Source organism: Camponotus vicinus, unplaced genomic scaffold, assembly GCF_025532165.1.
Source record: "Camponotus vicinus isolate PSW18456_S1 unplaced genomic scaffold, iyCamVici1.0 SCAF_2, whole genome shotgun sequence".
NCBI classification, from domain to species: Eukaryota; Metazoa; Arthropoda; class Insecta; order Hymenoptera; family Formicidae; genus Camponotus; species Camponotus vicinus.
Window position 1 is genome coordinate 13,887,443 of NW_028141956.1, and position 25,394 is coordinate 13,912,836.

At 32.9% G+C, this 25,394-nt stretch overlaps 3 protein-coding genes across 5 annotated transcripts; 1 reads left to right on the forward strand and 2 right to left on the reverse strand.

Moving 5' to 3' along the window:
- Positions 1-8: 8 nt before the first annotated feature.
- On the forward strand, positions 9-18,713 carry LOC145966415 (uncharacterized). Its single transcript, XM_083090462.1, has 10 exons — positions 9-99; positions 641-1,328; positions 1,827-2,193; positions 2,406-3,641; positions 5,359-5,694; positions 6,075-6,309; positions 6,399-7,209; positions 12,169-12,402; positions 13,692-16,053; positions 16,425-18,713. Exons 4-10 carry the CDS (start codon positions 3,566-3,568, stop codon positions 16,571-16,573), a joined length of 4,203 nt encoding a protein of 1,400 aa, XP_082946588.1. The 5' UTR covers positions 9-99; positions 641-1,328; positions 1,827-2,193; positions 2,406-3,565; the 3' UTR covers positions 16,574-18,713.
- Positions 4,405-10,472, reverse strand: LOC145967301 (RRP15-like protein). 2 transcript variants are annotated; one of them, XM_083092066.1, is made up of 4 exons: positions 9,986-10,471; positions 9,687-9,906; positions 9,287-9,445; positions 4,405-5,688 (listed from the first exon to the last, which is right to left on the reverse strand). In XM_083092066.1, exons 1-3 carry the CDS (start codon positions 10,351-10,353, stop codon positions 9,320-9,322), a joined length of 714 nt encoding a protein of 237 aa, XP_082948192.1. In that variant the 5' UTR covers positions 10,354-10,471; the 3' UTR covers positions 4,405-5,688; positions 9,287-9,319. The 2 variants fall into 2 exon arrangements, with proteins under 2 accessions (XP_082948192.1, XP_082948193.1); XM_083092067.1 differs by lacking the exon at positions 4,405-5,688 and adding an exon at positions 8,061-8,751 and having other exon boundaries at positions 9,986-10,472.
- Positions 18,514-25,335, reverse strand: Prp39 (pre-mRNA processing factor 39). Of its 2 annotated transcripts, XM_083092065.1 has the most exons (14): positions 25,175-25,335; positions 24,879-25,003; positions 24,420-24,623; positions 24,131-24,233; positions 23,763-24,031; positions 23,512-23,686; positions 23,173-23,420; positions 22,879-23,004; positions 21,923-22,071; positions 21,297-21,702; positions 20,773-20,937; positions 19,692-20,078; positions 19,305-19,591; positions 18,514-19,057 (listed from the first exon to the last, which is right to left on the reverse strand). In XM_083092065.1, the coding sequence occupies exons 1-14, from the start codon at positions 25,221-25,223 to the stop codon at positions 18,763-18,765; spliced, it is 2,988 nt and encodes a 995-aa protein (XP_082948191.1). In that variant the 5' UTR covers positions 25,224-25,335; the 3' UTR covers positions 18,514-18,762. The 2 variants fall into 2 exon arrangements, with proteins under 2 accessions (XP_082948191.1, XP_082948190.1); XM_083092064.1 differs by having other exon boundaries at positions 23,763-24,233.
- Between the last annotated feature and the right edge of the window lie 59 nt (positions 25,336-25,394).

Genomic DNA, 25,394 nt, shown 5'->3' on the forward strand with positions numbered 1-25,394 from the left:
AGATCAAGCAAATCTGCTGAGTATGTTGTGATATTATAGTTTGAAGATTCTTAAAATCTTGGTCCTTGGGTCGCTTGGCCCTCGATATCATGGAAAAAAGTAGGTCTGCATAACGACGCAGGGTAGTTGCAGTCACCCTGACCTTTTCATTTCCTTTCTCTCTTTCTGCGCTGTTACTATATCTTAGAATTTGGCACTCGCAATGTCGCTTTTTTTATTTTTGAACTAAAAATCTTGTGAGTTACAATCCTTATAAAACGATATTTATAAGCAAAAATTTAAATTTAATGCCTCTGAATCGATATAAAAGAACTTACTTTGATTTAAATTTTAGATTTTAATAAAATTTAAAGAAAAGAGAAAAAAGGCAGACAAAAATTAATTTCTGAGTATATTTTTCATTATCCTTTTGAACATTATACAGATTATTATATATTTATACAAGAAAATTGTGTGTTTATATGAAATAAAATATATTCTCATAATAGTCGCGCATATCATAAAATATATCGAGAATATACTGAGTTCAGTCAATTGTATATATGTTAATTTTTACAATATTTGTGTAAATTAAAAAAAAATCATTGTTATTTGATATGACAAAAAGGCAATAATTCGCGTCAAAATTTTTAAATTGCAGTATTTCCCCGCATCGGAGATTAGGATCGCGATCCTCCCTTCTCCAGCTTTCCTTGCCATCCCTTTTAGCGTGCATATGCACGCATGCGACGAAAGTGAAGAAGGGGCAAATCGCGCCGACGAGTCCATCGGCAACGAGTGCGCAGTGAAACGAAGAGGGTTGAACTGCGACGGGATTGCTGCGCCTTTCGGATAACTCCGGATGGGGTGGGTGGTGGATAGCCCCACTGGTCGCCTGGCGTTCTCGTTCTCGCTACCGATGTCGCGTCATGACACGGACGTTTATTTTTCGTCGCAGTATCGACTTTTATGAGAAAGATATAAAGCACACGTTATCAGTTATTAGTTGCAATACAAAATATCTCGATGCGGAATCGATGTTTAACAACGAAGAACTTGCGAGGAGGGTGAACATGAAAGGGAACGGACTAGTGCGTGTCGAGCTAAGAATATTCCTATAGGGGGAAATCTTTAAAAAGAAAGAAGAGACAATACAGACACATACACATACAAAATATATATACATATTAATATATATACAGGGTGGAAAACTTGTATTGTAAAAACGTGGAACTGATATACACAATGATGGTGATATTTGCGACGAGCAATTTCCACGGAGTGAACATAATAAAATTGTAAGAAGAAAAAGGAAGGGCAGAGTGGACGCTCATCGATGTGCAAATAAGGTGATTAAAGTAGATGTAGTCTGGACGTGTGAGAATAAATGTGGGTCATCACGAATGGATTTCTCGATGAATAAAATGAAATCAGATTTTCTATTCAAAACAACAAGAATAGAAATTGAATCACTAATAGAGATATAATTGAATGCTGAAAATGGATTTGCGTCGTTAGAAATGTGTTTTTCATCGACGAATAACACAAAAAATAACCTTGGACAATATAGAAAACTTAATTACAATTAAAGAAACGCGTAATCGAAAAATAATTTAATTGCATACGTGATGAGAAAGATACATAATAATTAATAATTTATTAATAATAATTAAATTTATATAATATTAATGATTACATTATTATACGATTTAGCATATATTATACGAAATAATATATATTACATAAATAGCACAAGATAATGGGTGATATATCAATATAATAAAAGTTAAATGAGAATATGTAATGATTTCATCGAGGAAACAATATCTTTCTTATTATTTTCTCAGTGTGTCCGGAAACGCGCCGGTGAACGCTCGATGGTAAATAATATGGCGCGTGTTGGGCCGCAGTTGGTGACGTCAAGGATTGAAAGGTATGTCGATGGTTCGATGTAAAGAGGCTGGGCAACGAAAGTGGATACAACGAAATTTCCCAAAGGACATAAAATAAATTTCCCGAAGGGAAAAAATCAATATTCGTGTTACAGAAATAAAAAAAAACGTGAGGAACGTTTTCCATATTACTGAAGCAGTCGCATAATAAAGCTTTTTTAATCATTTTTTTGAATGGCTACATAATCTGTTTTTGAAGAAATCTTTTTCGAAGTGAAAGGAATTTGAAGAGATTCATCGCTCATTATTTTTCAAGATTGAAGTAAGTCTCTTCTATCTTTTTAAATTTTCAAAATTTCTCTATACATTAACATATTATATAAACATTTTCTACATACTTAAACTTTTGTAATATTTTAAGAAACTAATTAACTAATTAACAAGCCATTTTTTGAAGATAGAAAAAAACATAATGCAATTTCTCAAGTATTTCCCTTAAGAAAATCTTAATGCATTTTTCTTTTCAATTTCCAGACAAGTCTTCAAATTTCTTCTCGTAAATAATGAATGCGAAACATTTTTCTTAAGAAATAAGAAAATCGAGTTGATTGTATCGATTTTTCATTTGAAAAACTGAATTATCTCGGAAAATAAGGCGGACACATCTAAGAAACGCTGTGAAGGGGTAAATCAAGATAAATCTCAAAGAGAGTGGTGCAGCGATCCAAAGGGTTGCGATGTATTGTGTGCAGGGTTGACGAGAGGGATAAGAAAGCCAAGAGCGGGGTCGCGACAAGTGGCGTTACTCCCGATTGAGAAATAGAGATATCGTTGGAGAAGCAGCGGAGCAGGTTGATACACACAAAGTGGGGACATTGTGGAAATAGGTCAAGAGTGTTTTTGAAGAATGGCGATGGCAGTGTTCTTGGTTTCCACTTAATGTGCCCCGCATCGAATAGACTGCGCGAGAAATCGGTGCAAGTACGTTATATCGAGTGTTATCGCGGATAGATTAGATTTGTGCATGAAAAAGAGACAGTCCTCTCTTGGAAACTGAGTATACAAATGAGCATTGCGTCGTTAATATAGTCTAATGGAAATAAACGCGGATTGTTTTGGAAACTATAACTTTAAATATTGTTTGTGAAACTATAACTTTAATTATTATAAGTTAAATTTTTGCGATTTTATGACTTTACAATTGACTATTTTTATTTCATTTGGTATAATAAAAGTTCATTCTTTTTTAAATATTCATAAATTAAAGATTTAATGTGAAGTGATTTGAGTTTTATCTTAGAATACTGCGGATTGAATTGTGTTTACTTGCTCGTGATTTTGCGGTCTGTTTAAAGATCCGTAAATTATTTTAAATGCTAATTTCAAGATAAACGAATTCGAAAAAAGTGCAACGATGTCAGAATCAAGAAGCTAGCTAATCTTCACGATTTAACAAAAAGCAAACTCTTTAAAGATACAACGAAAATAACAACGCAGATACGCAAGTTCGACAACGCGCAAGAAATGCTTTGTTTATCGCGGCAGAAATACATCCGATCGAAGTCGATCCACATGTTGAAGACCGAGGATTGTCAATGTAATCGCGTCGCCTCTATCGTTATAGCAGTTTTTGTCGGGGAGACATAAATCTCTTCTCTTTTGTTGAAAGATCCATCAAATTTTTAACCATTTTCATGGTCTACGGATCGCGCAGAGTCACGGAGTCAGCAACCACGGGAATTGCTTGGCTTCACAATATTACTGCTCAAGGTAATCCGTTTTTATCCGATTTTATTTATATATTTATAATAGTATCATTTATTTAATTATATATAATTTTAATTTTTTTAAATGATCTATATAATAAATATGATTTTCTTAAATGATCTTATTTTTAAAATTAAAATGCGGATAATAAATATATATATATATATATATATATATATATATATATATATATATATTTATATTTATATAACGCGCTACAGAATATAAAGATATTAAAATAATAAAGAGACTATATACATATTAAATATCACTATAAAAAGGCAATTTCTAGAATAGGTCATAGCATGAAATAATATCATTTAATTCATATTTTTGCATCTCGTAAACTTAATGGAAAATGGATCATTTTGGCACATATTTATTGATCTTGTGAAATTTCGATATATGAGAAACAAATTTTATTTTTTTAGAATAAATAAGAATAAGAATGCTAAAATGATAAAAAAAAAAACATTTTCCTAATTTACATGATTCATATTATCTATGCAGTTATTATTATTTCGTTCCATCTTTAGCAACGGTAACAAGAGAATACTAACGAACAAGAGGTTGTAGATCAAATATAGATTATGATTCGCATTGCTTTGCTGAATTAATGATATCAATGTGCCAAGTAAATTTCTTATATAACTTGCATTGTTTTTAATAATAATAAATTATGTATAAAAATTACTATTTACATAATTTAACAAATTATATAAAAATAACTTATAATAAATTAATAATAAGCTTACACTATATTAAATTATGATTTATCAAAATGCAAATTAATATTTTAATAATAATAAATAACAATAAATAACATTATTTAAAATAATATGTTATAAATAATAAAAGGTAGCAAATTTCTCAAAACATACACTACTTTATAAAATTGACGATGATATAAATTACTACTTGCACCATCACTTTCTCGAGCTACAGACCGGTCAATTTCTTATCAGGTTGTGTTTTTTTATGATATCTTTAATCTCGGAGTGCCGCGCCACATACTGGTTACGTAGATTAGACGATTGTTATAAAACTTCTTTACACGCGAACATACGCAATTGATCGACTGTCCAATGCTTGCCCTACTCTCTCAGCCTATGTAACATTACGATCACCGCGTAAGCTTCACTTTCACCTCACGGCCGTCAATCAGGGTGAAAACTATGAAATTTAACCTATTAGCATAAGAGAGAGCCCATACATAACAGTTTCGTCCGCGTTTACATAACACATTCATCGTCATTCATAAGATATACGATAAATAAAAAATAACTTGATTGCTTTGTGATTTTGAAATTTTAACGTATCATTTTAATGTTATAAAAAATTACATATATATATAATTTAAATTTTAATTTACAGACGCGCGCACATTACATACATACACACACACTAACACTCTCTCTATATTTTTATATAAAAATATGTTAAAAAATTTCCAGTTTTCATATTATTTTTAGTGAAGTTTATTTTAATTTTATCATCAAGTTGTATTTTATATTAAGAATTAGAAAATTATGAGAAAACTGTTGCTGAAGCTTGTAACTAAAGAAAAATTTAATTTAGATTTCAGATAATCTGAAAAATTTGAATGAAAACTTTTAAAAATCTGTAAAAATATCTTGTATAAATCTGTATATAAAAATATCTTGTATATACCTAACACAATAATATCATCGTATGAAAAAGGATAACTGTTAAATCGTAGGCGAGATGAGCAGCAGCGGTGGATTCGGCGTCGGCGTAGGCGTCGCCGGCGGACCAACCCTCGCAGCCGCTCAGCAGGGTCAAGGGGTGGCTGCCCTCCTAGTGATGCTTGCCGTTCTCTGCTTCATTTTTGCTTACTGCTGCTGGGGCGCTCCCTTCTGCCGGTCACTATGTAGACGACATTGTTGTTGTCGTTTGGAGGATCCTGAACCAGATGCGCGGTTCAGCGGCAGCGATCAAGCGATGGTTGCAACGCCGACGATTATTCTCTTGCCGCATGGCAGAATGCTCGTCGTCGACGGTACGATCTTCACACAGTTCCAGGCCGATCCTACAGGTAAAATTAGAAATTTTATATTTCCAGCTAGATGAAAATTAATTAAAATAATAAAATTAAAATAATAAAATAGTGTGAAAATAAAAAATAAAAAAAAAATAAATTGTTTGAGAGATTTCAAATAATATTTTTAATTCTCTCTATTTTAAAAGAATATACAGAATGTAACAAGTATATCGAAAAATAAAAAAAAAGTTGTAATCTTTCATTATGAAGAAAGCACATATCAGAAAAGAATTTATTTATTGTTTCTTTAAAAAGAAACTGGCTGATCAAATATTATGGAAAGAATTATAGTATATATAATTCATGTATTCTTTGTAAAAATTTCGATAAATCTTTTAGAATAAATAAGAGAGTGGGTTTAATATTTTTGATAGGTTTAGATTTAGTGGAATTAGGCGATAGTGTGTTGCGCGCTCAGAGAAATCCACGAAGCGTGAATCGTCACCAGTTACAAAGTAGTCAGGGTAGCATCCTCGAAATGGACGCCGAGACACCCAGTAAGGATAGTTTGGGCTCTGTAGGATGTTTTCCGCCACCTACTTATGAGAGTATTTATGGTAAAGAGGAGAGCGATATGCCTCCCTCTTATTCTGACATTCTTTTACACAGGTACATAATTACTAGTAATAGTAATATATGTGAATTAGAGAGCTATTGATTATTACTATTGAGTGTGCCAAATTTAATTCAATTCCCAGATTCGCTAATTTGCCGCACGAAATCGATATGCGCGGTTACTGTCGTGACAGTAAAGAGGAGATCGAAATGCAGAGCTTAGACAGCTGTCCACATATCATCGGTAATCCGCTGAACTCGGTACCTGGGTATCATCCTTACGCCACGGTGACGAGCCTGTCCAGTTTACAAAGCTACCCACGACGGAATGTCTCACGCAATCCGTCCATCATCAGCAACCCGTTGGACAACTTTTATGTGGATAACGAGCTTGGTCTGTATCGGCTCAGTCGAGAAACGATGCCGCGTGTCTCTAGTAACGATACAAATCTTGAGACTTTCCACGCATCCCATGACGAAGTGTCGTTCCGCGTTCCGCTTGATGAGAACGAAAACCACCGGCACGGTCGTAATAATCATCAGGTCGTCGGCAACGAGCTGATGAATACGAGAAACCGTGCCCGCAGCGTCTCCAGGCTAAGCCAAGACAGTCGCAGGAGTTCACTGAACCGAGACGGAGATCAACATCAGGTCTTTGTCAGATTGCCCGACCCCGAGGAGGTCGAAACTGTTGCACGAGATAGATGTGTCGGTGAAGATCAGCGATCACCTCGGATGTATCGGGAAGATCAAAGCGCCAGGAACTCATGTCTGGATCATTCACAATTGCAAGACGAAGTCAACCGTAATGTCGTTGACAACGATCCCAGATATTTTGCAAGGAACAGATTGGAAAATGAAGACAGAAGTCGGGACGAAGCCGAAGGAGTTCAATTTCCTGACGAAGAAGCTGGTAATTTTGGCGCACTCGCTGATATTCGTGAGAGCAGAGTGTAATTTAACTTTATAATGTGCGTAATTCTCTTTCGAGTGATTGGTAAGAAGAACTTAGGATCAGATTTCCTCGAATTTGAAGTGAGATTTTTAAGAGTACGTACATAGAAAATTTCTAATTCTTTTTAAAAGTTCGCTAACCTAAATATAAAGAAATATCTACACTAATATTATTTCATCTCCTTTAAGGACTTTCTTTGTAAGAAAAAAAAAAACATTTTGATTTGCAATTAGTAATGATATTTTTTTTTATTTCATGCAAAGAATCTTAACTTATACCCTTTATATCAATTTTAAATTTGATAAATGTTATACAATGTTTCACATTATAAATAAGAGTAATCAAGTGATGAATGAAAGTTGTTGCAAAAATTCTTTTGACATATAGCATTATTAGCATATTGTTTCAATGCTGTTCATATAAACAAATTAAAATTCAGAGTTAAAAATTGGAAATGGAGTTGAGAGAAATTATAATTAGAAATATCGCGGAAAATATTACATATTGTGTGGAAAATATATACCACGATGTTAATATAAAATGAAATATACATATATATGTGACAATATAAAAATTGTACGTGACACTAACAAAATCCGTTACACACATACACGTACATATACACATGTAACATATTTCTGGAAAATGATCATACCATATGAAACTGAACAACGAAATTTTTTTGAATATTGAAAAGAGCTTTTGCACAATGAGAAAAAGAATCGGAAAGAACGTGAAGATATTCCTTTGTATTGTTGCAATATGAAAACCTAAACCATGACAAATATCAGAATACCGAACAGTTATTATACTCTTACAAAATAAAATGTAAATAGAAAAGATTTTGATGAATATCATGCGATAAATTATACTAATTAAAGTCCTTAATAAAAAAAACAACTGCAAAAAATGAACATTAAGTGATTCTTAATATAAAGATATTTTCATATATTCAAAAATTATTTAAGTTTAAATGAACAACTCACAGTAAAATTAACTTAATCCGTCCAGGCTTTAATAAGTTTCTTAAATATCCATTACCGACAACAATTTGAGAAAAAATATTAGTTCTTTTCTTCAATATTATATATAAATTAAGTAGATGCTGATTATTAAATAATTGTAATATGTTTGTGTGCCTCTTGTATTATTTATAGAATAACACATTCTTTTTTGAATAGCACTATTTATATGAGACGTACACCAAATAATTTTAGTATTTATGAAAAACGATAAAGCAAAAATAAAACTATAATAAAAGAAAAAAACAAATTTGCATTAAAAGAAAAAGGAATGTATCATGCATTAATAGAAGTTTCAAAAAATAAAGAAGGAACTGAAGATATATAATCAGATACAGCAAAGTATCAAAATGTTAAATTGCATGTATGCTCCAGAAAGTGAATGATAATAACAGTTGATTTTAGATACATTTCTTATGTACACATTATATATATATAAGATAATTATAGAGAATTATATAAGTTGTACACAATTATCATTGTTGTCCTATTTTGCAAGGAAAAATCACTGACCGAATACTGAAAAAATAAAATCCTGTGTGAAGCATATATAATACTATGTGCCTTCTTAGTTTTTAGATTGCTAAATGGAGAATATATGTAGACAATGGGATTTTGTTTCATAATGGTTATTATAACAAATTTTTTCCTTTTTTTAAAATTTAAACACATTAATAAAACAATAAAGATATTGCTTTGCAAAATAATCTTAATCTAATAGAAAAAATATCTTTGAATTCAAATAATATCAATAAATTAATAAGATATCAGTAAATTGTTTCTCATAATGAAAATTATGTAAAACTTACATTGTACATATATTGTTATACCTAAACAAATATTTACTGAATCACAAAAAGATCACAAAATGAATTATAGAGAGGAAGGCAAGGCCAGCTTATAGCATATGAATGCACAAATTAATAAATTGATAAATTATAATTTTTAAAAATTCATATATTTACATATTTATCTAGAAAATATCAATGCTTCGAATTGAGTTCATAATGTACATAGTCAATAATCAAGATTTTATAAGATTAACTACAATTACCTGGAAAGAAGATCATATGAAAAAAATTTATTTTCAATCTATATCACTGTTCATGTCCTCGGGAGCTGAAGAATCTTCTTCTACATCCTTCTTGTCCCAATCCTTTAACTTGGCTCCCATAACAAAATCATCTCGTAGGACACTCCATATTTTGTCATCCTTCAAAAAACCAATTTCTTTATAATTGTATGTTAAATGTAAAAATGTGTACCAATATCAATAAACACAATTATGGCCTTGATAAGCAGTTTATAAGTTTAATGCATATTAAAAAAGATAAATCAATAATATATTATACTGTTATACACAAGTGTATTAATATATTATAAAATTTTATATTTTGGATATATTTTAATATTTATATATTACAAAAAGTAGTATATAAAAAAACTTTGCTTACTTTGTTTTTGTTATTTGTCTGTTCTATAACTTTTTCAGATTGAACAGTATTATCTACTGATATGCTTTTACTGCCACCCATAAGAATATCAAGAAAGGCATTTTTATCAATACTTTTGAGTGCCTGCTCGCGTTTTCTTTCTAATGGTCCTGCTTGTGTTAATTTTTTGCTAATATCTGTTTGTTGCTGTTTTACTGCATTAAATAATTGCACAACTCCTCTGTAAAATATAATACAGAAAATTTATTAACAAACACAAAAGCTAATGATAAAAAATTTGCAAGTATAATATAAATTACCTTGTGGCTATTTTCTGCAGCATTTTTTCACGTTCTTGATCTGTAATGGAAGGTTTTACTCGAATGCCAAGATTCTTTTCTTTTATCCTTGGCTTAGTGTGTACAGTATGCTCTCCTGTTTTGACACTAGCTTCTTCTATCTCAGTCACATTTTTAATACCATCAATTTCAAAAGAAATATCTTCCTTTTTCTCTTTTACTTTTACATCACACAATTTCTTTGCCTTAGCTAGTACTATTGTCTTTTTTCTCTTTGGCTTATTTGTCCTTAAAATTTTTTGCATAACATCCGCCCATCCTGTGTTTGAAGTAGATTTAGCATCGTGTAATGATTCTGTATCACTCTCATTCATTTCTATCAGATTCATTTTCCAGAAAACCGTGAGCGAGAAGCATGCACGTGCATGCACAACAAATTGGGCCTGTTCTTTTTAGCTGCACTGCTACACTAGTGCAATTAGTTAGAGTGAAAGAAAGTATGTTTGTCTCTTTCCAACTTATTGCACTAGTGCAGCAGTGCAGCTAAAAAGAACAGACCCATTATCTCTTGGAAAAGCGAAAATCAGTTTTAGCGCCACCTACTATCGGACTTCGATATGAGCGAACTAAAATCGGTCACGTGACAAAGAGTGATAAATAGGAATACATTCGGAAATCCGTGAGATAGAGGAGCATTTAATTGACCAATCAGGATAAAGAGAGCAAAGAGTTCTTTGTCCTGATTGGTCAATTAAATGCTACTTTACCCCACAGATAGAATTTTTAGAACGCGCCATATTGAAAATTATGAACATACTGCACACATATACAATATACAGGGTGTCCCAGACCACCCGTACACCCCTTTTAAAATGAAAATAAATGGCTTTTATCAAAAATCGCGAACAATTTTTAAGTAAATCGGATACGATCTATCAAATGGTGATATTTTCAACTTTGATTCCGACCGGAAATATGCCATCCGAATCGGAAGTTGAATTTTTTTAGGGGAACATGGTATTTTTTATTACAGATTCGAATTGTACGTGAAAAAATAAGAAACTTTTGTATCAAACGTTTTTTTCTAAAAGTGCCTCTGTCAATCTTAAAATTGACCTTGAAAGTAACTGTGATGAAATAATGAAGGTCAATTTTAAGATTGACAGAGGCACTTTAAAAAAAAACGTTTGATACAAAAGTTTCTTATTTTTTCACGTATAATTCGAATCTATAATAAAAAGTACCATGTTCCTCTAAAAAATTCAACTTCCCATCCGGATGACGTATTTCCGGTCAGAATCAAAAGTTGAAAATATCACCATTTGATAAAGCGTATCCGATTTATTTAAAAATTGTTCGCGATTTTTGGTAAAAGCCATTTATTTTCATTTTAAAAGGGGTGTACGGGTGGTCTGGGACACCCTATGTGTGTGTGTGTGTGTGTGTGTGTGTATTATTTTTTCTATCATAATTAATATTAATAAATTAATAAATGTATTTATTATATAGTGTGCATCAAGTGAAGTATATAAAATTGCAAAATTGCAATGTAGCCAAAAGATTTTTGGATGACTTTATTTATTATCAAATAGTGTTGACATAATAAAAGATTGACAGATGAGTTATCATGCAATATATAATCATTTTTATTTATTACGCCGTTCTCTCGTTTTAGAGGATTTAATCGCGATGTCGTGCAAGGAATATTAATATATTCTTTACTTAAAGCAAAAATATATTATTTTTTTTATTCAAACTGTTCCCTCTCACATTTGCTCGGTGATCGAATGCGGAAAAACCCAAGTTGCATGCTAAATATAATTAAATCTGATTTCATCGCACGCAGTTAATTTTTCATCACGTTCAGCGCATCTGTCAATTATTTAATTGTGCTGTAGATTCGGTTAAATTGAATAAATACATATTCCCGCTCATTTTACTTGACACGCAATAATATTTGCGATTCAGCGCGAATATTATCAGGTCACCTTCCTTTGCTGTCTGCAATGACTGCACGTAGTGCAAAGTGCTACTAAAAGGAACAGATCCGCAGATTCGACGGTGTGTGACGCGTGAGTGAGTCAGTCACCGTCAGTCGCGAACAGACGCAGATAGGATCGGTTTGGCGTAGTCGAGTAGTTGCGTGTATATAGTCGCAATAATAATCAGTCTTAGCAAGAGTCTTGGTCTATCGTGAGCAATAGAACGCGCGACGACGCGCGTCCCACAAAATGGCAAGACAAAGTCGTGTGGGTTTCGCGCTCCTCTGTCTGGCGTGTTTTCTCATGCAGACGGTGCGAACGAATTCGTTCAACTATGACGATTCGGTACACGGGGTGCCAGTAACATTATGGTTGAAAGCGTTGAGAGCCTTGAATAAACACTCGCCCACGCATCACCGGTACAGCAGAGGCGAGATGATAAGTGTGCAGGAATTGGTGAGTTACGCCCATATGATTTCGAGGAAAGAAGAATTTTCGTGAAAGATTCGATATCGTATCGTGGTAGAATGGAAGAATGTGATATCTGAATCTGAGATTTCACGATGTTTTTGTTTTCCTTTCGATCTCTTTGAAGATAGTCATGTGTCACATCATATGTCATGGAGACTTGTAAATATAGATGATGATTTAATTTTCTTTGTTTGGTGACAGTCAGCTGTAGAAAGGACCTTGTTTGCAAATATGATGCATCGCAAAAGTCTATCTGCAATATATAACATCAATCTATGACAATAGATTATTTCTATATTGCATTTTAATTTTAATCAAGTTGTTTATGTGATTGGTATATAATCTTTTATATAACATATAAACACATGAGATATTATCTGTAGACTATATAATTACATGCTTTTTCTTAAAAATAATTATTAGATAATATTTTATATAATGCCTCTTTCATGATTTCTTGCAAAGGATACGTATAATAAACTGATAATGATATCAAGTCATTGTATAATTATAATGATTTTGTTTCCTAGAAATAATGAATATTTTTTCTGAGAAAGATGTTGTTTCTAAAATTTTAAAAATAAAAAAATGTCATTTCTAATTTTGTATCTAATTCTCAAAGAATTATTAGCGTAAATTTATTTATTATAGTCAGAGATAGGCGAGAGATATTCTATATAATATTAAAAATTAATATACTTTAATTTACTTTCTAAATTAACACACATAATTTTCCTATATTATGAAAAAACAAAAGATAGTAAAAAAAAATTTTGTTTTATTTAAGATTAAAATGTATAACTCTATTATAAGTTCTTGCAAACTGCTTCATTTCCTTGAGCAATTAACGAGTGATTTTAAACAAAACTCCCAATGAACTTGGATAAGATAACATTTATTTTATTTTTACAGTTGACCAACGTATCATGTATAAGTGTAATCCTTTGTATATCTGTACATTAATTCATATCGGTATATATTTTTATATATATGAGATAATGATGAACTGAAGATAGTGATATTCTGGGTTATCAGGCCAAGTTATACTACTCAGTTGAAGAAATATATGAAAGAGTATTACTACGCAGCAGATTATTAGCTTTACAAAATATATTTCATATTATAATGGCATAACAATTGTTACAATAGCCAGAATAATAATTAGCATTTATTATTCTAATCATATCTAATGATTAAATCTGGGATCTTATAAAATTGATTGATTATGGTAGTTTGCATTTTACTTATAAATAATTCTATTATTTTCATTGTAGGAGGAGCCACCTTTTAAGCTGTATAAGTTTACATTTTATATGAACCCAATATGCGGAATGGAATCTTGTCCCAGGGAGGCCTGTACAATCGATGTGAAACAAAAAGGCGATATAGTAGATGACGACAATATAGAAGCACTGAATGATTCTATTCAATGCATGTACTTTTATACAGCCGAAGCACAGAATGATACGTCGCAGGAACAGCAGAGTTATCAGGATCAGGAAGATTCTCTAATCACTCAGGAGAACGTGACTGAACAACAGGTGAATAATAATCGAAGCATCGAATTGGATCATGAGATTCAAGAAACTGGAGATGAAAACATCAGACCATTTATTGCTGTGCCTGCTTCCGGTAACAACTACTGTCCAGGCTGTCCATATGAGTTGAATCCGAATCTCCCGAGTCTTTTAGTCTTTGCCGAGCAAGCGTTAAAATCGATAGACGAACAGACTGCGAATGATTACAAGCACAAACTGATGAGCATCGTAAAGGTCACTCGCTCAGTACCAGTCTCGTCCAATATGATACAATATCAACTGCTACTATTGATAGGCGAGTCGGAGTGTCTGAAGAATGCCCTGGAGCAAGAGCAGGAATGTCCGTTTCGAGCGACCAATTCGATCAAGCTGTGCTCGGTTACATTTGAGCAACGACCGTGGCTACCGACATCTCTTAAGATCATCAAGAATAATTGTACGGACGCGGAAAATCCTCACTCCAACACTAGCAATCAATCTCAACAGCCGGAGAGTCAACCTCTAGTTACGGTCAAATATAATGAAAGACAATCATCCCATACTAAAGTAGCTGACGCCTACGAAGGCTTGAAAAATATGCTCGACAATTACACCCACACATCTTCGACGCCCTCGAAACAATCCGAGGAAGCTATTGTGACTGAATCTATGAACGTAAAAATAGTGCTGAACAGAAGTCAGGATGACGAGAAAATTGTGGGTTTTACAGATAAAGCAAGGGAATTCGGAGAATTTTTAGAGCATTTTGATTTGCCCCTTAAAATGGAAGATGCTGTAGCCGATATGCGCGAAACTGTTAAGGAGGAGAAGTTTCAACGAAAAAAGATTTCTACAGAAGATTTAAATGTCAAGGAGACTAATGGTGAAACGGATGTCGTTAATAGAAGGAAACGATCAACGACGGAAAGGACGGTGGTCGGTGGACCCACGACGACGTCTGTAAATGATCCAGAAGTTCAACTTTACGCCAATAAAGCGCTACGCAAAGTTTCCGAGGAATCGGACGGTCCGAATGAGCCATTTATAGTGGAAATCATCGAGGCAAGCGTTCAGGTAGTCGCCGGTAAACTTTATAAAATCAAGGCCAAATTAGGCACTAGTGATTGCCTGAAGGGCACCAAAAGCAACTGCCAGTTGCAGGCTGGAAGCGAAGTGAAAGAATGTCTAATAACGGTATGGTCACGACCGTGGCTCGATCACGGTTCACCTGAAATAACAATCACATGTCCTCCATCGTCGACAAACAGAAAGAAGCGATCTCTGCGTGGCGCTTATTACAGCCAAAAAATGCTGCAGATCGCTGAGGATATGAGGAGCGAGCTGTTATTTAATAAGTTCGTAGCAACCTACAATCGAACGTATTCCACACCGGAGGAGAGAAATCTACGATTGAGAATATTCCGCGAGAATCTCGGTATTATACAATTATTACGTAAAACCGAGCAAGGAACTGCTCATTACGACGTCAACATGTTCGCCGACGTGTCACCTGAAGAATTTCGGTCGCGTTATCTTGGTTTGCGACCGGATCTGCGATCAGAGAATGATATCCCTCTACGTGAAGCCGAGATCCCAGACGTCGAGTTACCACCTAAATTCGATTGGCGAAAGAAAAACGTTGTGACTTCGGTGAAAGATCAGGGCATGTGTGGCTCCTGTTGGGCCTTTTCGGTCACGGGCAATGTCGAAGGCCAGTACGCGATCAAGCACGGCCGATTGCTATCTCTATCCGAGCAGGAACTCGTTGACTGCGACGATTTAGATGATGGCTGCAATGGTGGTCTACCGGATAATGCATATAGGGCCATCGAGAAATTAGGTGGTCTCGAGTTGGAGTCGGACTATCCGTATGAGGCAGAGAACGAAAAGTGTCATTTTAGGAGAAATTTAACCAAGGTACAACTGGCTTCTGCTGTCAACATAACGTCCAACGAGACGCAAATGGCGCAATGGCTGGTGCAAAACGGTCCAATCTCTATTGGTATTAATGCCAATGCCATGCAGTTTTACGTCGGTGGTGTATCGCATCCGTTTAAATTCTTCTGCAATCCCAAGAACTTGGACCATGGCGTACTCATTGTAGGATATGGTACGAGCGGTACGTATCCTTTTCTCAATAATCTTTAAAAACAAACTGCTGAATTGTTAAAAAAAGCTTTCAAATGCTTTTTTTTTATAAAAATCTAGAAAAATATTAAAATTAATGTTTTTAATTATTATAGTTTATGATAATTTAATAGAATTTTGTTTTTTATCTATTTTATTAATATTAAAAAATACATTTCAATAATATATATATATATATATATATATATATATATATATATATATATATATATAATAATAATAATAAAATTTCACTAAAAATCAATATTCTTTTTATATCTTTTTAATTTACTTTGTCGAATATTCACTAAAATAATGTTAAAATCAATGAACGTCACAACACTAAATTTAATATTCTTTCAGATTATCCACTTTTCCATAAAAAGCTGCCATATTGGACTATCAAAAATAGCTGGGGAAAACATTGGGGCGAACAAGGATATTATAGAGTTTATCGCGGAGATGGCACTTGTGGACTTAATACGATGGCCACAAGCGCTGTGGTTGTTTAATACTGAAATTAATTACATGAATAAGTCTCATGACAATTAACTTATATATATATTCGTTCTAAACGAAGTTATACATTAGACATATATATATCCTTTTTTACTAACTTTGAATATCGATTTTGGATCCATTCACCTGCCAAATATTTAATAAGTGCAACTTAATTTTATTTTCGCAGTATGTATTATAGTATCCATTAAATAAGATTCAGTTCAATTTTTCAAGTATTTGGCAAGCGTATGAATCATCTAGAGCCATTTAATTATATATGCACAAGAGTTTAATCAAAGCAGAATTTAATTTTTTGCATATTTATACTGAAAAGGAAACGATTAGTCGTTGACGACAATCCTATTTGTTGAAATATTCGAGACTATATAGTAATTTGCTAATATTCCACAAATCTTTTGCAAAACAGATAATATATAAGATAATATATAATTAAGATATGTTATCATGTAATAATGTTGAAAAGTTAGAACAATTGAAAATATTAAATGTTAAATAGAACTTTGTTAAATACATTTTAAAAGATAAAAATTAAGGCTAAGCTTAACATCGATATATTTATGCATTTTGCAATTTTTAAGTTTACAAACAGTTTGTTCAGCTAATGTTTTTTTTTTTAGAATTTTATAACGAAGTTCTAGCTTTGCATAAATTCTGGATAATAATTTTTTTATATGATTTGTTAATTCAGTTAAAGAGTAAAATAGAAAAATAATCATATATAAGAAAGTATCAATGAAACAAGAAAACAAGTAGTTGATCATTATTGAATGCAATATAAAAAAGGCAACTATATGAAACTATGTCAATTTAATATATCTGAAATGTTTAATATATTCGAGTAAATATATTCAAAACCAAAATTGGTGTTATTAAATCTTCAATAATATGTGCGTGTATGTGAGTGTGTATGAAAATGATGATATGATGTTAAATTTGAAATTAATTTATAAAATTTTCTTAATTTGTACAAAGCTTCTTTATTTATATTAAAACGTAAAATTTATGTGAAAAAGAAATCATTTAATTCCATTGAATTAATTTTCGAAATTTCGAATACACAGATATACATTATTGAATAAGAAATCAAAACATATTTATAAACAATCGTGAAATTTTAAAATTGTGAAATTATGTCAGCATATTATTATTAATGGAAACTCATTCATTTATAGAAATAAATTATAATTGTGATTTAACTAACAATTATCAAATATTACCAAGATATAATTGATATACTTTATATATGCATTATAAGTAACAAAATTTTTATTTGTTGAAAAATCATTGAAAGTAATCTATTATGAAGAATATATTTTTCATAATAGATTACTTTCAATATCCTGTATTGATTAACAAAACTCGATAATAGGACTTTGATAATAGGAATAAGTAGCAAAGTAATATCGAAATTTTGTACGCGAAAAAATAGAAAAGATTAAGATCTGTAACAATTATGGCATTTTCGCAAAAAGTAACAAAATCAATGCTTTGTAGAAATTTGATTCACTATCATTTATAGTATTGCCAATATGTTGCAATACATTGTAAGATATTATTGAACTTTGTGTGTATTATGCAACAATTATTACAGGATTATAATTTATTAGGAGTCTCGAACATAATCTATTAAATTCATCTTCACATTCAGTAACCAACACTGTGAAACTGTAATGTTCTAAAGTAAACACATATATATATCCTAAAATCTGTACATACCAGTAGCAGTTCTACTCTTGTCTTTTCAGTCAAAACTTAATTCTTTTTATATTTGAGACAATTCTTTTTTTATTAAATTATATTTTTCCGTAATATAACATGTGTTTTAACTCTTTGTTTATAATTTAAATTAATGTAAAAACTAAAACAGTTATTAAACTTCAATAATTATAATTTGTTTGAAGTATAAAAGATACAAATAACACACCAGGAGTAAAATTCTGCTAACAGGTGTACAGTTTATTCAATATACATGATAGATATTCATGCAAGACGTCAAATATTGATACAGAAAGAGATTGATATACAAGTTTTCATTATGTTAGGATGCCGAGGTATTTTTAAATGTAATTAATAATTTTTCTGATGAGTTCTAAATATCGCAAAAATAAAATACTAAAGAATGTACAGACACATAGTTAACAATAAGTTTCAAAAGTCTTAAAGGATTATACAGTACATATTAATAATAATTGTAAGATCCCCACTGATTGTAAGGTCCATAAGCTTGTGGCCCGCCTTGACCGTACTGCCAATTTTGATAATTAGCATAATTAGGATCCGATGGAGGTGGGTACTGTTGGTAACCTTGCTGATAACCACCTTGACCACTATACTGTCCACCTTGAAATTGTTGTTGTGACTGATAGGGCCCGCTCGGACTGCTGCTGTACTGGTACGAAGATTGTGAACCCACGGACGGAGAAGGTGGCACATTTGACTGATCGGTTTTTACTTTCTTTGGAGGCGAAGAATCGCTACAACACAAACATTAGATCATTCTTTATTAAAAACGTAATTTTAATATACTTTTAAATTTTGCAAATATAAAAATATATATATTATTTTTAATCAAGGAATTTCAATTAAACAGGAATAATATATTAATTATATTTAAAATAATAATATTTATGTTTCAGATTAATCACTTTATTATATTATTTGATAAAAGTTGCCTAAAATTAATTTATAAGATAATATTTTTATTTTAACAAGTACACTTACGTTTTATTGTCGTCACCTTTCGTCTTCTTTCTTTCTTTCGCTTGTTTGATGCATTTCTGAAACTGTTCATGAGCTTTCAACACTTGCCGAATATCGGGACTAAAATCCTCTAGGAATTCAACTTTACGTTGTGCGAAAAGTACTCTTTGTTCGAGATCTGCGTGTTCTCTTTCTATAAACATGTCCATGTAACCTACTATTTCTAAGGTGTCGACTGGCGTTCGCTGCATTGCCAAATCTATTAACTGCAGGTACAGTCTAGGATTATCTTTGTCTTTATCTGTGGCCTATAAATAATGCGAGTACAGTATATATTAATCACTAAATGCAGGCCTCTGTCGGTATATAGATAATAGATAGAGAAAGTAATTTTATACTTAAACGTACCTTCATTAATACTTTAATCGCCTTGTCAACATCATTCTTAACTTTACATAGAAATCGCGCGTATTTCACGGCAATATTATTAGCGATTGTCCGATTCTTACTATTGCTAATGTAATTCTCATATAATGTACACGCTTTGTCCAAATCTGCGCGACGACGTTCCAAGTTTATTCGTCGATATGCCACTTGTAGCATATTTGGTAATGCATTATCAATATTCTCTAATATAGCGGCAGCTTTTTCGAAGTTATCCTGACCTTCTTCAAAGATCGCCCACTGCAAATGCAAATTTGGTTTCTTGGGATGATGCACCATACACGCTCTCGAATATACGTCTCGAATTTTTTCTGTATTATCACCCTTCAATGATTCCAAGTAGCGCACAAACTGTACAAAGAAAAAAACAATATATATATGTATATTATTTTTCTTATAATATTACAGTTATACAGGGTGTCCCATGACTGAAGGTCCATACTTTAAGGGCGTGTTGCCGATGCCATTTAGAGTAAAAAAAGTCTAATAAACATATGTCCGCAAATGCTTCCTAACAGAAATACAAGCATTGAAAGTTGATATGAATATGTGAAACATTTTCTATTAGTCTGTTATTGTTTACATTTTTATTTACTTTTTTTGGGGGCATATGAAGTCGATGGTTTATGCGAAACAATCTCACAATAGGGATGAACTTATTAACAGAATTATGGATGCAGCAACACAAATCAGAAATTCTCCTGGAATGGTGGAGCAAGCTGTTAGATCACTTTTACGCAGGGCAAGACTTTGTATTGAATCTGCAGGATGTCATTTTGAACAGAATTTGTAAATGAACAAATTAAATTAAATGTCTCTTTTCTTTTCTAAATGTCTTTCTTTTTTTAAATATTCAACTTTCAATACTTGTATTTCTGTTAGGAAGCATTTGCGGACATATGTTTATTAGACTTTTTTTACTCTAAATGGCATTAGCAACACGCCTTTAAAGTATGGATCTTCAGTCATGGGACACCCTGTATAACCGATACACACGCACACACACACACACACACACACACACACAATGATATGATTTACTTACTCGCATCCAAAACTCGTCGTAAAGTGCACAAGCTATAAGACATCTCTCGAATAAAATAATTATTCGATTTTGATCTTTTTGTTCAATCTCGAAATCGAGATATTCCTTCCAGTTTTTCAACTGGCATCGTTCTAATGGTTTTACATGGAAATATGGTCTCTTTATCTGTTAATCATACAAACCATGCGATTTTAAATCATATACATTTTATAAATTAATTCAAGTTTTACTTGTTCAATGCGATATCAATTTATTTGAAAATTTTTTAATTTGGAATATATTTTTTTTTACTTACTATGCAAAACTTTGTAAAAGATTGACTTTTGTATTACAATGGATCCACATTTACTGCGTGAATAGGTAATTCTAAAACTTCAGTGAGAGGGATTGAAATGAGTTTTATTCATTTACAGCAATGTGAAACATTTCAGTGCAATAACATTGAAAAGCCTAATTTTATTTAATATCTATTACTTTTACTTTTTATGAATATGTATAATTGTAATTGAATATGTGATACACACCCCTTCCTCATAGGACCATCTCGCTGCCACTGCATTCACGTTCGCCTTGTGCATTTTGCGTCTGCTGCTAATGATCTTCTCACGGATGGCTCGTGTTTCCTCGTCGGTAGGCGGTACTTCGTGGGGCGGCGGCTCCTCACCGGGTGGTGCATCATCAGCAGCGGATGTTGCGGTAGTGTCATCCGACTTGAGAAGAGCCTTCACTTCAGCACGCAGCGCAAGGAAGTCATCAACACTTAAGATACGATTCGGCAAATTGGACGATACGAATTCCTGGAATGCCTCGAAATGGGAGATGTAGCCAAGGGTAGGTGTCGACAATAAACGATCATACAGTGCTGTTACTCTGCTCAAACGTTTCCCCTCCAATTCCCATTTTATATAGCTCTCCCAGAGACGATCAGATCTGTTTTACATAAAAATATTACGTTACTCGATTATTTCCTGCTAACCGTTTATTAAAATTCTGTTTACTTGTTACAATTAATTAAAATAATAGAATGATAATTTAATTACTTTTGATAAAATCATATTGATTAATAAAAATAAATATTTAATTTAAATTTAATATTTATATTTAAATTATATTTTTAAATGCGTTTAGAAGAAATTTTTAAGCTTATTACCTGAATTCAAGCCCACAAGCTTGTATAGCTCTCTCATACTGCTCCCGAAGCTTTTCTTCATCCTTTTCATAGACGGTTTTACAGTGGTTGATGTAATGGAGCCATAGGTCGACACTTAGCGAAATAGCTTTCAAACCTTGATCGAATACCTGCGGTAATGGATTATCGGATCGTATTTTAGAACAGCTTACAACTGGGTTGGACTTATCGGCGGGTAAATCTTATACCTATTTTGCTTTTAGCTTTCGTTAAGCATTATGGTTTTTTTCTTTTTAGCAACGTGTACTCACATATCGTACGCGTACTGTAAATAAAAAGATTTAATTAACACAGAGATTTCAGAGCATTGTGCATTCACCTTAAAAGTCAGGGGGTGTTCCGATCTGGGCGCCACTGTGTCTTCCGCCACATTCTCTTGTTTCCTCTCTGGCACGTGCACGTGTCCTAAGTCTTTGTCTCTGACTTTGATTTAACCCCCAACCCGACATATCTTACTTACATAAAGTAAGAATAGCGCATATATCTTATGCTTAAGTTTTACAATACTTTCTGTAGTAAGCTATGTGTACAAATGCTTACAGTAAATATAACACAATATTTCTTTTTTTTAATCAAGAGGCGCTTCGCAAAATAAATTGGAAACAACTAGCTCATCATCTCGCTCGACATATGTATCATAATTGATATATATCGGTAAGATAGTAAAATATGTAATATAGCATTTTTTTGTAAGTATCGCAGAATAATAAGTAAATAAATAACTATATGATAAACGAAGAGAGTCGAATAGGTGCCGCAAGACGTGCTATGCTGTTGGAAGGGAAAACCATATTTATGTGCGTGCACACTGCCCACGCGTCTTCCTAACTCGAGCTATTTTCATTATAGATTAATATTATAATGATATCATATGTGTGAGAAATAACCTAATGAATGTAATATATAATTGTACTCACCATTTGGACATTTTCGGGATTGCCCTTCTTCTTCTCGTAATCGGCAAACTTTCTCCAGTAACCATAGCAATATGGGTAACGCTCCAAAAATTTAGTATAAGCTTCGCGCGCAGCCTCTGCATCATTCTGCCATAAAAAAATTATTTAAATAGTAGTTCTTCTAATAAATTTATACATCATGATATCTTATTTTTGTGATTACACTTGTACTACTTTCTAATCGAAATCGAATATTAAGAGTAATTGACATAAAAACTGAATTTTAGTAAAATTTCCATACGAGCTTTTATTTACCTCTTGATCAACATATTGTAAAAGATATGTCCATCCTGTGAAGTCAGATGGATCTTCATTAACGGCTTTCCAATACTTTTCTAGTTCGGGCAGTGTTTTCTTTTTCGGCGATGCTGGTTTGATTTCTTGTTTATCTCCTGCATCTGCTTCATTCGATAAAGCAACCTTCTTTGCAGGTGCCTCATCATTATTTTCAGATGTTGGGGAACTCGGATCATATTCTCCTTCTGCGTTCAATTTACGTTTAGCTAAAAAAAAAGAATACAAGAAATGTGTAATCCTCAATAAACATTAATTTTAAACTATAAAAATTTATGAAATCATAGAAATAACACTCACTTCCGCTTTCTGTTTTGATTTTCTTTTCAGATGTTTTGCTCAATTTTGTCCCTCCTTTTTTCTTTTTATCGCTGTCCGGTGGTAATTCGTCTTCAGATACAGATTCGGTTTCACCCAAGTCTGCTGGGGCAGCAACTGGCAATTCTTCATCAGAAACTGCTTCGGTTTCAGGCTCCTGTGCATTTATTATACAAAATGTAAGAAAGTTAATTACATATATCTATATGTGAAATGTATAATATAAATTTTACCTTTGCTGTGGACTCATTTGGTAACTCATCCTCTGATACTGCTTCCATATCAGGTTCTGTTTTCTTCGCATCATCATCTGCATCATCCTCAATAGCTTCAGTTATCTCTATGCGTGGAAGAGAATCACTTTGTGATATTTCCATATCAGGTTCTACCTTGTTCATAACAGTATCTACATCTTCTGATATTTCTTGTTTTGAATCCTCAACTTCCATAACTTGGATTCTAGCAGTATCTGTGGATACCTCTGAATCTACCTCTTCTGTCTCTAGGATTGTCATTGTATTGCCGTTAATGGCTTCTTTAACTTCATTGATAACTTTTTGAAAATCAAATAGTACACGTTGTTGATTTGAATCATTATTACCGATGTCTTGACTCTCCATCTCAATATCTTCAGTCAGCATTTCCACTTTGTCCATACTACTATCCTCTATAATTATGCTCTCTGATCTTATGTTAGAATGATCCTGTGTGGCAAATCAATAATTTTAGCACTTACTTATAATATTTAAAAATATTATATTATATTACGCTATCAATATATATATATAATAAGATAAAAGATGCTCATTCTTCAAATAAAAAATTAACAAAAATGAGGGAAAATAAAATCTCAATCTTGCAATTGAACAAAAATTTTGTATATTATGTACCATGTCTTCTACATCTTGCTCAATCTCTTCGCTTTGACCTATGTTCATCTCATGTATATTAGTGTCTTCGGAATCTTCCAATTCCAAGTGCAACATGGGTGTATCTTCTTCACTACGTTGTTCAACCATAATATCCGATAACCGTTGAACTCCATTCTCAGACATATTTTCTATTATGCTTTCTTCCATAGCAGGTACTTCTTCCTGCAATTACAAGTAAATTAAAATTAAGATTGCATTAAAAATCTCTTTTGACCAATTTGACTCACAAATATCTATTTTTCCTCAATACAATAATAACTCTCAAATATACTAATAAAAGAAAAGAAAACAAAGTCGGACTAGCATGTTAGGCTAGTTCAGCTTAGTTCAGTTAACAGATAAGAAAACTTAAGTAAACAAGTAATAACGCTAATCGATGCTGGTGCAACCGGTTGCAAGAATTTGCAAGGTTTATACCTCAGGCTCCTCGATCTCGTGAATCTTTCTGGGAGAGCGCGTCGCTCTCGCGAGTAGCTTCTTCACTGGAGATTTTTTAGCCACCACCGTCGTCTTCCTAGCTCGACCAGATCTCGTGCGTCTCACTGAAAATGTAAATGAAATATATTTGTATTGCTCTACACACAAGACGCCACTTCGAAATGGCGGTCTCGTGGGCTGGGCATTCACGCCGAGTGCACGTCTTTGCATACGAGCGATTGCCTCGGCAACGGCCCGGCAATCGATCGGACTGATCGACGGGATTCCTTTCTTACCTGGTTCGACCAGCGCGAGTTCGGCTTCGTCACCGCTTGCAGAGGACATGTCTTATGCTCTTGATGCAGCCTCCGGAATGTAAAGCGTAGAACTCTGTAGTTAATTGTTAACAGAAAATGGCGGCGCGATAGTCTGAAACAGGCTCGCCAACAAACGTGTAGTTTCGGCAAAATCGGCGCAATTACAAGCGTGGTTGTTTTGTTCTTTTTCAAAAAATTT